This window comes from Amia ocellicauda, chromosome 2 (assembly GCF_036373705.1).
Source record: "Amia ocellicauda isolate fAmiCal2 chromosome 2, fAmiCal2.hap1, whole genome shotgun sequence".
Lineage (NCBI taxonomy): Eukaryota > Metazoa > Chordata > Actinopteri > Amiiformes > Amiidae > Amia > Amia ocellicauda.
Genome location: NC_089851.1, coordinates 301,003 through 314,052, shown reverse-complemented (window position 1 = coordinate 314,052; position 13,050 = coordinate 301,003). Strand labels below are relative to the sequence as shown.

The 13,050-nt window shown below is 50.7% G+C and overlaps 1 protein-coding gene across 1 annotated transcript in view; it reads right to left on the bottom strand.

Annotated features, from left to right (window-relative positions):
* sspo (SCO-spondin) overlaps window positions 1-13,050 on the bottom strand; it is a 124,114-nt gene that overhangs the window by 28,103 nt on the left and 82,961 nt on the right. The window contains exons 73-89 of the mRNA XM_066688593.1: window positions 9,625-9,799; window positions 9,296-9,462; window positions 8,028-8,107; window positions 7,576-7,745; window positions 7,412-7,458; window positions 7,065-7,265; window positions 6,724-6,894; window positions 6,002-6,199; window positions 5,665-5,761; window positions 5,276-5,496; window positions 4,938-5,087; window positions 4,056-4,222; window positions 3,427-3,587; window positions 3,119-3,339; window positions 2,699-2,734; window positions 1,048-1,232; window positions 400-586 (exon numbers count right to left, since the gene is read on the bottom strand). Of these exons, the coding sequence (XP_066544690.1) occupies window positions 400-586; window positions 1,048-1,232; window positions 2,699-2,734; window positions 3,119-3,339; window positions 3,427-3,587; window positions 4,056-4,222; window positions 4,938-5,087; window positions 5,276-5,496; window positions 5,665-5,761; window positions 6,002-6,199; window positions 6,724-6,894; window positions 7,065-7,265; window positions 7,412-7,458; window positions 7,576-7,745; window positions 8,028-8,107; window positions 9,296-9,462; window positions 9,625-9,799 (2,634 nt within the window). The remainder of the gene's footprint in view (window positions 1-399; window positions 587-1,047; window positions 1,233-2,698; window positions 2,735-3,118; window positions 3,340-3,426; window positions 3,588-4,055; window positions 4,223-4,937; window positions 5,088-5,275; window positions 5,497-5,664; window positions 5,762-6,001; window positions 6,200-6,723; window positions 6,895-7,064; window positions 7,266-7,411; window positions 7,459-7,575; window positions 7,746-8,027; window positions 8,108-9,295; window positions 9,463-9,624; window positions 9,800-13,050) is intronic.

Here is a 13,050-nt window from a genome sequence, read left to right as displayed (position 1 = left end):
CGTCAGTCCGTCGGCAGTGTGTCAGTCCGTCAGCGGTGTGTCAGTCCGTCAGTCTGTCGGCAGTCAGTCCATCAGCAGTGTGTCAGTCTGTCAGCAGTGTGTCAGTGTGTCAGTCTGACAGCGGTGTGTCAGTCTATCAGTCCGTCAGCGGTGTGTCAGTCCATCAGTCTGTCAGCGGTGTGTCAGTGTGAGTCCATCAGCAGTGTGTTAGTCCATCAGCGGTGTGCCAGTCAGCAGTGTGTCAGTGTGTCAGTCCATCAGCGGTATGTCAGTCCATCAGTCTGTCAGCGGTGTGTCAGTGTGAGTCCGTCAGCAGTGTGTTAGTCCGTCAGCGGTGTGCCAGTCAGCAGTGTGTCAGTCTGTCAGCAGTGTGTCAGTGTGTCAGTCCGTCAGTCTCACCCCTGCAGGCTCTGATGTTGCAGTGCCGTGTCTCGATGTTTCCTCCCAGGACGTTGTCACACCAGCTGCCATTGACCCCGGGTGCGAGGTACGTCCTGAGCCGCTGCTGCTGCCCGGCGCCGCAGGAACGAGAGCAGCCCCCCCAGGAACCCCAATCCGTCCACGCGCAGCTCCGATTGGCACACGCCTCCGCCCAGCACGGCCCCCCGTCTGGCAACACAGCAGCACTCACTCATACTGACCGGCCAATCACAGCACAGCACAGGAGCATCACTCGCACTGAATGGCCAATCACAGCACAGCATCACTCACACTGATTGGCCAATCACAGAACAGCATCACTCACACTGAATGGCCAATCACAGCACAGAACTCACTGTCCCTGTCCTTCTATACTGCGTCAAAACTTAAATATACTGATAGTGACTCTTTTCAGTACATTATTTACATTACATTATTTGTCACTTAGCAGACGCTCTTTATCCAGGGCGACTTACATGTATACAGCTGTGTATTTTACTGGAACCCTTCCAGTTATGAGTCCAGAGCCCTAACCACTACTCCACAGTGCTGCCAGTAAAGAATAAAACACTGACACTGATCATCTGCTCTACACATGCTCTCTCTCTCTCACACACTCTCTGACACACTGGGGAGTGGGGTAATACCGGGGCACTGGGGCAGGTTGCAGACTCTCTCCTGGCGTGTCTCCCCAGCACAGGGCTCCCTCTCACACTGCCGTCGGCGCTCCTTCAGGGCAGGTCTGTGTGCGTCATTGCAGGAGTGTGAGCAGGGGCTCCACAGGCCCCAGGGCCCCTGCCCGTCCGGCAGCTCTGCGGAGACACACAGACACTTAGGGGTCTTCCAGGGGCTGCGGTCTGCCTCTTACACTCACAGTTATCAACCAAGACACTGTCAACACCGACTACTGGCTCACTGTGTAATATGAAGTTTAATGACACACAACGGTCAAAGGACAAAATGTGTCAACACAAGAACCCAAGGAGAGGCGATCGATCCTGCATCACAGCGATGTCACAGAGACGCGACAGACAGCAGGCAGTCATATTAGAATTCATGTTACTATCAGTTAAACACACTCATATTAGGAATATGAACACTGCTGTGTAAGTCTGGCTATACATTTTTCATATATTTTCATACAAAAATGTTAATGTAATTTCTGATCTATTCTCTTTTACAAAGACAGAGAGAGAGAGAGATGCACTTCCTCCTCCACTGCAATAAATATGCCAAATTAAAGGACACATTCTTTAATAAATTCATAAATATTATAAAATCATTCTCTGAATTGATAAATGAAAAAAAAATAGCTATCCTCCTGGGGGAGGGACATACAGCCCCCCTGGCCACCCAATATGTAGCCGCCTGCCACAGCCTGAGGGGCTCACTGTGAAAACATACATGAGCACCAGCTGTAACCTGATAACTATAAATAAAGTAAATGTGCATGTCTATTAAGATTTTATTTATAAATTATAATGTTACTGTTTCATTTTTTTTTTTTTACCTTTTATTATTTTTCAATGTATGTATTTAATATCAACTGCTTTGGCAACACTACAAAACTGTTTGTCATGCCAATAAAGCACCCTTGAATTTAATTGAATTGAAAATTGAATTGAGAGAGAGAGAGAGAGAGAGATGCACGTCCTCCACTGCAATAAATACAAAGAAATGAGAGACACATTCTTCTGCAAAATCATTATCTCTCTCCCAAATTTCCAAAACAAGACAGAGCTACAGAAACTGGCCGTGCTCCTGGGAGAGGGACACACAGCCCCACTAGCTGCCCAATATGTAGCGGCCTGTCACAGCCTGAGAGACACAGGGTGAACGCTCAGCACAGGGGAACTGCAGGGAAGAGATGGGTCTATATACTACAGTATAATTACTGAAATGTATTATTTTATTACTATTATTGTTTATTATTATTTTGTCTATTATTGCAGTATTATTATTACTACTATCTATTGTCATTATTACTGTTATTTGTATTACTATTAGTATTACCATCATCATCAATATTATTGTTAAACATTATCATCATCATCACCATCTCTGCCTGTATGACAGATGTTTGAATTAGTCTGTACCTCCCCATTTCCCCACTGTTTCTCATGTATTCCTATCAATTATTTCATGTTACTCTGTGTTAAATTATTATCCTGCTTTGGCAATACTGTTATGCTAGTCATGCCAATAAAGCTCCTTTGAATTGAATTGAATTGAGAGAGAGAGAGAGACAGAGAGAGAGAGAGAGAGAGAGGGGGAATACCTGGGCCAGCTGGCTCCTCCATGGGAACAGTAACAACTGCAAAGACACAGCACTGGGGTTACTGACACACTCACTGTACACACTATACACACTGACACACTGACACAGCACTGGGCTTACTGACACACTCACTGTACATACTGTACAAACTGACACAGCACTGGGGTTACTGACACGCTGACAAACTCACTGTACACACTGATACACTAACTGTACACACTTACACACTCACTGTACACACTGACACAGCACTGGGGTTACTGACACACTCATTGTACACACTGTATACACTGACACACTGAAACAGCACTGGGGATACTGACACACTAACTGTACACACTAACACAGCACTAGGGTAAGTACTGAAACAGATGGTGAGTACTGTAGCCGGGTGTAGCTGTAGTGTCTAATGAGGGGTACCTGGGCAGTCTGGGGTCTGGCAGTAGGTGGTCTCGAGACGTGTGCCCTCACAGTCCCTGACCCCATGGGCAGGCGCAGGGTGGTTGCAGTCCCGTGTGCGAGTCTTCTGGCCCAGCCCCCCGCAGGACAGCGAGCATGGCCCCCAGGGGCCCCAGGGGGACTGGCCCCCCTCTTCAGGGCAGACAGACAGGGAGCAGTTCCACTGGCCGTGCTGGCACACACTGCAGGGAAACATACAGCACTGTCGGTCTCTGGGAGAGTGTGTCAGTGTGTTGGTGTCAGTGTCAGTGTGTCAGTGTGTCACTGACCAGGAGCTACAGTCATGCTGCAGAGCATCTCCAGGCTTTAGCTCCTCCCCCTCAGACAGGGACCGCCCCCCCGGCCCCCTCGGCACAGGGGTTAAGGCAGGAGTCACCGACACGTTCTGCAGCGCCAACAGGGTCTCCTCATCCACCTCACAGGGGCACTCCTGCAGCAACACACAGAGACGCACAATAACAGAGTCATACACACAGGTAGACACACACACAGATAGACACAAAGAGACACACATTGACAGAGTTACACTCACAGATAGACACACAGAGACACACATTGACAGTTACACACACAGTTATACACACAGAGACGCAGGCTGACAGTTACACTCACAGATAGACACACAGAGACGCACATTGACAGTTACACACACATAGACACACAGAGAAACACTGATAGTTACACACAGATAGACACACAGAGATGCACAATAACAGAGTCATACACACAGGTAGACACACACACATTGATAGTTATACACACACATAGACACACAGAGACGCACACTGACAGAGTTACACTCACAGAGACACACACTGACAGTTATACACACACAGATAGACACACACTGCACTGTACAGAGATGGAGGGATGTCAGACGAGTGTGCGAGGGTCTCACCAGAAGGCAGGCTCCGCGGTGCTGGTAGGTGTTGGGGGGGCAGTGGCAGCCCTCCTCACAGCCCCCCCACAGGCAGCCCTCGCGCCCGCTCACCTGGGCACAACTGTACGGGCAGCCGTCAGCATCCCCACACTCCCGGTACAGACGCCCGGGGGGGCAGCCCACATCTGACACGGAGGGAGGGAGAGGTAGAGGGTTTCATCCCGTGAAAAACTATGAACAATATTCATATTGATTGAAATACTATGAACAGTAACCACATTGATATTAAGTGAAGACAATCTGTCCTCAGTGCCCTCAATCCACAAGAAAGGGAGACAAAAGGGGACAAAACTGAGCCAGGAAATTACAGACCAATCAGTCTCACCTGCATTATTTGTAAAATGTTTGAAAAAATGATTAGACAGAAAATAGAGGAGCATCTTAATGAAAACCATATTCTTGGAGATAGTCAACATGGGTTTAGACGAGGCAGATCATGTCTTACTAATTTATTCGAATTTTTTGAACATGCAACTGCAGCTGTAGATCATGTAAAAGCATATGATATGATATACTTAGATTTTCAGAAAGCTTTTGATAAGGTTCCACACCAAAGACTGATCTTCAAATTGGAAGCTGTAGGCATTCAGGGTAATGTAAGTAGATGGATTATGAACTGGTTGATGTCTAGGAAACAGAGGGTGTCGTTTAGAGGAGTTGCTTCTAACTGGAGTGAGGTTGTTAGTGGAGTTCCACAGGGATCAGTACTAGGGCCTTTGCTTTTTCTAATCTATATTAATGATCTGGACTCTGGGATACTTAGCAAACTTGTCAAATTTGCAGATAATACTGAAATAGGTGGCTCAGGTGTTGTGCTGCCGGTCCAGGGGCCACACTCACCGAGACACACCTGTGTGCTGCAGGTCTTGCTCTGCCTACCAGGCCCGGGACAGGGGGGCAGGCGACAGGCACGGGATCGGGTCTGCTCCCCCCCCCCACAGCTCACTGAACACAAAGACCACGGGGACCAGACCCCCCACGGCCCGGAGTCTGAGGGGCAGAGAGACAGGAGAGCAGCAGTGAGATGGACACGCACACAAACACACAGACACACAGACACACACACACACACAAGACACAGAGATACACACACACACACACACACACACACACACACAAGACACAGAGATACATACACACACACACGCACACAGAGACACACACAGTTAGTGAGTTACCTGTGCAGGGCTGGGGGCTACACTCTTGCTGCTGCTCCTGCCCTCCTGCGCAGCCCCTCCCCCCACCCTGAGGGGCGGGGTTATCACAGAGACGCAGCCTGAGTCTGACTCCGCCCCCACATGGCACTGAACACTGTGACCACGCCCCCCATGGGCTCCAGTCACCGTCCACCCGGCAGCCAGGAGCTGACTGACACTGCAGGCGCCCCCCCTCACAGGTACTGCGAGAGAGAGGCAAAGAGGGATGGTGCAGTTGTACAGTGTTCAGTAGTGCAGTAGTATATTGTTCAGTAGTACAGTGTTCATTTGTGCAGTCGTACAGCGTGCATTAGTTAGTTCAGTGTTCAGTAGGGCAGTGTGCAGTAGTTCAGTGTGCAGTTGTGCAGTACCAGTTCTTGCAGGGGAGGTTGACAGTCTCTCCTGGCTCCAGCTCCTGCCATGCTGAGCGGCCTTGCCACACCCTCGACACATTGTCCCTCTCCGATACTGTGGCAGAGAGAGACAGAGGGTGTTAGTGTCTGTGAGTGCAACAGTGGTGCGTCAGTGTGTCACAGCGTCAGAGCGTCATGGTGTCAGGGCGGTGCAGTTGTGCAGCAGGCAGCAACAGTCCCTGGGCTGCACACAGTGTCAGAGCATTTCAGTGTCAGAGTGTCAGGGTGTCACAGTGTCAGATTGTCAGGGTTTCAGGGTTTCAGGGTCTCAGGGTGTCACAATGTTGTTGTGTACCTGCAGTGCGGTTGTGCAGCAGGCAGCGACAGTCCATGGGCTCCACACAGCGCCCGTCCTGCAGCAGCAGCCCCCCCTCACAGCCGCAGGAGGACTGGCAGCCTGGGGGGTCCACACACTCTGTGTCTCCATGGAGATCAGAGCAGGACCGGGGGCACGGCCTCCCACAATCCCACTGCACCTGCCCCCCCCCACACTCTGCACAGAGATAGAGAGGGAGAGAGAGGAGAGACCGTAATCACAGAACATGAGAGTCAGTGTGAGTGAATGACACACAAACACTCTTATAGAAACATACACTGACACAGACACATTGACACACTGACACACACACACACTTATAGAAACATACACTGACACAGACACATTGACACACTGACACACTGACAGACACTTATAAAAACATAAACTGACACACAGACACAGTGACACACAGACACACATATAGAAACATACACTGACACAGACACATTGACACACTGACACGCTGACAGACACACTCATAGAAATATACACTGACACAGACACATTGACACACTGACAGACACACTTATAGAAACAACACTGACACAGACACATTGACACACTGACACTTACACTTATGTATGGAAACATACACTGACACAGACACACCTATAGAAACATAGACTGACAGACACACTTATAGAAACATACCCTGACACAGACACATTAACACACTGACAGACACATCAGATGCTGACCTGAGCATACGGTGTTGTTGTCATGGCAGCTGCGACTCTGTCGCCCCACCCTGGGGCAGGGCAGCCCCCCAAACCGCGCAGGAGGGCTGTTACACTCCCGCACTCGCACCTCTTCCCCCCCACAGTGGTCACACTTAGACCACGGGCCCCAGGGACCCCACGAGCCATGCACTGAGAGTGGGGAGAGAGAGAGAGAGAGAGAGAGAGAGAGAGAGAGAGAGAGAGACAATGAGAGGGAGGAGATAGAGAGAGAGTTTCATTAATCAGAGCAAAGAGTGACTACAGAGAATATAGTGAACACACAGTACAGTGGTGATGGGGGGGTAATGGTATAGACTCACTGGGGCAGAAGCTGATGGTGGGGCAGGGCTGCCTCTGGATCTGGGTGCCCAGCCCTGCGTGGGTCTCCTGCTCCCCCGGGCACGCTGCACCACCCCCCTGCTGCTCCGGACAGGCGCAGCTGCGGTACCGAGACACCCACTCCGCCCCGCACGAGCGTGAGCACGGGGTCCACGGCGACCATTCGCACCAGCCCCCTGACACTGAGAGAGAGGTCAGTGTGTCACAGTGTGTGGGTGTGCTAGTGTGTGTGTGTCTCTGTGTGTGTCTATATCAGTGTGTGTGTGTCAGTATCAATGTGTGTGTCTGTGAGTGCACTGGTGTCAGTGTGTGTATGTCCATCACTCACCAGGGCAGGTCTGGGTGGTGCAATTCAGTCTCCCTCTCTGACAGGTACTGAAATACAGCAGAGACACAGACACAGTCACACAAAGACACACAAACCCAGAGGCCCAGTCACCTCCACTCCTGCCCTGCACTCTCTTCCTCCCTCTCTCCATCCCTCTCTCTCACCAGTTGTTGCAGCCATCAGGGGCTGGGATGCTCTCTGCGGGGCCCAGTCTGTGTCCGCTGTGTAGGTCCAGGCAGGAGCAGTCCTCCCTCTCCACACAGGACGTCCCATTTGCACTCAGCACCTTCCCCCCTGCACAGTAGCAGCCTGGCTCACAGCGCCACTCACATAGCTGAGCAGGACGGGGAGGGGGAGGGACAGAGAGAGTCAGGGATAGGACAAGACATATATAGAGAAAGAGCGAGGTATTAGAGGACTATCTTCTGGTTCCCATAGCTCTGTTCCTGAGCTCTGGACCTGTCTGTTAACGCTGGCCCCACCCCTCTCAGTGTAAACCCCTGTGTCAAATATAGTGTCTCTGTCTCCACCGCTGGCCCCTCCCCTCTCAGTGTAACCCCCCGTGTCAAACACTGCATCTCTGTCACTGGCCCCACCCCTCTCAGTGATCACTCACCGTGAGGTCATCACAGGAGCGCGGGCAGGAGGGACCACAGCTGCTGAACACAGATCCAGGGATGTCCACACACACCGGCACTGCAACACAAATGTCAGAGTCAGGGACGCACAATGAAGCGATGCACTGACACACAAACACAATGAAGCGATACACTAACACAAACTATATTGGTCTATACACCGATCAGCCATAACATTATGACCACCTGCCTAATATTGTGTAGGTGCCCCTTTTGCTGCCAAAACAGCCCTGACCCATCGAGGCATGGACTCCACTAGAGCTCTGAAGGTGTGCTGTGGTATCTGGCACCAAGACGTTAGCAGCACATCCTTTAAGTCCTGTAAGTTGCGAAGTGGGGCCTCCATGGATCGGACTTGTTTGTCCAGCACATCCCTCAGATGCTCGATTGGACTGAGATCTGGGGAATTTGGTCAATACCAAGTCAACACTTTGAACTCGTGATTCATCAGACCAGGCCACCTTCTTCCATTGCTCCGTGGTCCAGTTCTGATGCTCACATGCCCATTGTAGGCGCTTTCAGCAGTAGACAGGGGTCAGCATGGGCACCCTGACTGGTCTGCGGCTACACAGCCCCATACGCAACAAACTGTGACGCACTGTGTGTTCTGACACCTTTCTATCAGAACCAGCATTCACTTTTTCAGCAATTTGAGCTACAGTAGCTTGTCTGTTGGATCGGACCACACGGGCCAGCCTTCGCTCCCCACGTGCATCAATGAGCCTTGGCCGCCCATGACCCTGTCGCCGGTTCACCGCTTTTCCTTCCTTGGACACTTTTGACAGGTACTGACCACTGCAGACTGGGAACACCCGACAAGAGCTGCAGTTTTGGAGATGCTCTGACCCAGTTGTCTAGCCATCACAATTTGGCCCTTGTCAAAGTCACTCAGATCCTTACGCTTGCCCATTTTTCCTGCTTCTAACACATCAAATTTGAGGACAAAATGTTCACTTGCTGCCTAATATATCCCACCCACTGACAGGTGCCATGATAACGAGATTATCAGTGTTATTCACTTCACCTGTCAGTGGTCATAATGATGGCTGATCAAGTGTATGTAGCGACTGGGAGTCAGAGGCACACAATACTGTATTGTTGTACCAGGGCAGTATTCAGTGTTTTCTTACCTGGGCTGTGTTCAGTGCTGTGTTACCTGGGCAGTGCTCAGTGCTGTGTCACATAGGTAGTGTTCAGTGCTGTGTCACACAGGTAGTGTTCAGTGCAGTGTTCAGTGCTGTGTTACCTGGGCAGTGCTCAGTGTGGCAGGAGATGACCTCAGTGCTCAGCCCCTCACAGTAATCCCCCCCCGCTTCTGGCTCCGGACTGTCACACTCCCGCTGGCGACTCCGCACCCCCCCACCGCATGACTTGGTACAGTCTGTCCAGCTACTCCATGCACTCCAGCCTCCACTGCCTGTACCATCGACACACGGGGAGGGGTGTGTGAGACACAGACAGACAGACAGACAGACAGACACACAGACAGGGTGGACACTAACCCGCTGGACACAGGACACGTTTCGATACTGTGCTCTAGATACATTCTCTATACCGAGCCCCGGTGCTGGTCACTCACGCTGGCAGGATCGCAGCAGGCACAGCTGGTCCTGGCGGTCCAGTCCCAAGCAGGGCAGCCCCGCCCCCGCCGGGGCTGGGCTGGAGCAGAACCGGTACTGAGACTGCAGGCCTGGCCCACAGGACACAGAGCACTCACTCCACGGCGTCCACACTGACCACTGACCGTCCACTGAGGAGAGAGAGAGGGAGAGAGGGAGGGGATCCGGAGAATATTTAATATTTTATTTTTATTTTGTTATGGTATTTATTGTGTTCTCTTTGCTGTGTCTGTAAACGCTTTGGCAACACTTGTATAAACTTGTCATGCCAATAAAGCTCATTTTGAATTTGAATTGAGAGAGAGAAAGGAAGAGAGTGGGGGAGAGAGAGAGAGTTAGAGAGAGAGAGTTACAGAGAGCAGTCAAAAGCAAGATGAGCTCCTAAAAATATAGTTATATGTGTGTTATTTCTTAGTGAAATTAATTATTAATTTGAAATAAGCAACATCAGAGATCAATATATGGAATTATATTCAAAACCAACAAAAATCTATGAAATAAAATAAGAAAAACAACCAAAATCCACCCAGGACCCTGAGAAACAGAGGAGAGAGGAACAGAAACAGTACAGAGACAGAGGAACAAAAAAGAGAAAGAAGGAAGGAAGAAAAAGGAAAATAAAGGAGGAGAAAATTCACAGGAAGAAAAAGGTAATAAATATATTTATATAATCCACTAATCAGTTTATTTAGCCTACATATAAAATATGAATAATATATAAATCAAGTAAATACTAAGAAACATCTTTAACATAATAAGTTCAAACTGAAAGGAAAGTGACAGTTTACTTTTAAAACTCCAGCGCCAGTTGGAAACGGACAGTGAAACAGTGTTTAAGAAGAGTGTTTGCCATGCAGACACAGTCCCCAGCGAGTGCAGCGGCACAGAGTCAGGAAGCAGCACAAGGCCAGCGTGCTGGAGACGCTCCCTGACTGCCTGTACTGCGACAGCAGCCTCATAGAGGACATGAGGGTCCGGAGCAACCTGACCTTCCACACACCACACAGGCACACCTGCACACGGCTCTCTGCAAGACGTACCGCAACATCCGCAAAAGAGGCATCGGGGGAGGCAGGCAGATCAGCGTGCTGGAGGACACGGCCCCCGACAGCACAGTCCTCACTATCAATGTGTGCAACACCGGGACCGAACACACCACCCCCGACAATGACGATGTCCAATCAGCAGAGAACACCACGTGTGACAAGACCCCCCTGCCAACCTCTCATCCCCCAGCTATATCCAGGCCCACACCCCCCCACACCCCCCCACACATGATCACAGCATCAACACGGAGATCAGCAGGGACTGCGCTGCTCTGCCCAACGTGCACCTGGCTCACCACCCCGCCCTGGGCCCCTGGCACCTGCACGACATTGTGCAACTCAACCAGGAGGGCGTCAGGATCTTTGCAAAGACCCTAAAAGACGCTGCCCTGGACAGTGGGTTGACCAGCCCCCCCTGCCACACTGCTGGCACAGCACACCGCAACATGAGGCCCCCCCGCTCCATGCAACATGCAACACCCAACCGGCCCCATCCAAGAGGCACCTCCTGGGCTCCTGCTACCCACACCCCCGCCAACAGGGTGCCCACCGCCAGGCACCCTCCCACCAGGCCCCACGCCCCACAGCAGCAGCTCAGCTACGCTGCAGCCCTGGCACAATCGACCTTCCAGCGAGCTGGGCGAGATCAAGCAGCTGCTCGGCCTCCTCTGCTCCAGGCTGCTGCAGTGAGCCACAGCACCGGGGCTGAGTGCCACTGGGGAGGGAACACCTGGGACAAATAAAAATAACCTAATAAGAATTAAATAATAATAATAATAACAAATCTACTATTAAAATCTGTAATTCTGTTTATAATCATTTAATAATTGTTAAAAGTTTTTAAGTTGTTAAAAATGCTAGTTTATTTTTATTTTTTCATATTTTTTGTTATTTCACCAAGAGTGACACACATGTGATGTGTTTTGAAAATGGGTTAATTTACCATCAGCTGCTGAAATATGCAGGCCTGTGCTCCTCGAGCTTCAGGCCCAAGAGCACAGCCCCAGATTTCATCGAGAGCATCGAGCGCTGTGACATCATAGTTCTGCTGGAGACGTGGTGTCGGGGGAACGTGCCCACCCACTGCCCCTCAGGCTACAGGAAGCTCCCTGAAGCGCAGCTCCACACGGCGTGGCAAGGACTCTGTGGGGATCACAGTGTGGTACAGGGGGGCCCTCGGCAGTCATATCAGCACAGCCACAGTAGGCCAGACACACATGTGGCTCAAACTCAATAAAAACACAGGCCTGAGCGACAGTGATTGATACCTGTGTGCAGCGTACACCTCTCCCAGCGTAATCCCCATATTATACTGAAGATTTCTTCAACACCCTCCACAGAGAGATCAGCCATTTCCAGGCCCAGGGGAACGTGCTGCTCTGTGAGGATGTCAATGCCTGGACAGGCACTGAGCCCGACTGCATCAGCACACAGGGACACAGCCATGTGTTCGGCCAGGCCCCTCTGTGCCTCACCCCCACCACAGCCCAGAGGAGCAACCCCGACTGGGCTGTCAACAAGAACGGGAGAGAGTTAGTGCATCTCTGCCAAGCCTTGGGCCTGTACATCCTTAATGGCAGGATCAGAGGGGACTCTTTAGGGAGGTTCACGTATTGCTCAGCTCTTGGGACAAGTGTAGTCAACTACGCCCTCACTGACATGGACCCCAGTCTTATAAACGCTTTCACTGTCTGGCCACAAACCCCCTCTCTGATCATAATCAAATCACTGTGTTTCTGAGAAGAGCAGGCCAGTCACCACTGTAGCGTTATGTTGGGTGTATTTGGATAAGAGCATTTGTGCTCTGAGCTGAAGCACTGATCTAAAGAAGACCTCTCCCCCCCAAAGTTATCAGAGTTCCTTAACTCATCAGCTTGGAACTGGTTTACATCAAAGTGACAGTTTTGGGAAGGATGGCACCGAGAAAAGGCCAAATAGTTTGGAATCCTGCTATGAAATGTCTGGAGAAAGGGGCCTGTAGGTAATAAAAAACTCTTTGAAGTGGACGAGAGCCGAAATCCCGACATAGAGCTACGAACCCGGGCCAACCGGCATTTCCAAAAGATGGCATGGATTGACATCAGTCATAAATCAAGCCCCCCTCCAATAGGACACTGGGGGCTGAAACCGAAATCCAATCTCAAAAACTCAAGAACCAATCACCTATTGCTCTGACAGACTATAAAGAACAGCGCACGGTCTCTCTCTCTTTCTCTCACCTGAACCAGTAACTCGCTGCCACAGCTCAACCTGTAGCTCTGTTGCCCGAACCGGAACCAGAAACCAACCAAGTCTTTGCCGGCAACAGAAGAGTTAAACTGGGAGAAGGAGATTGA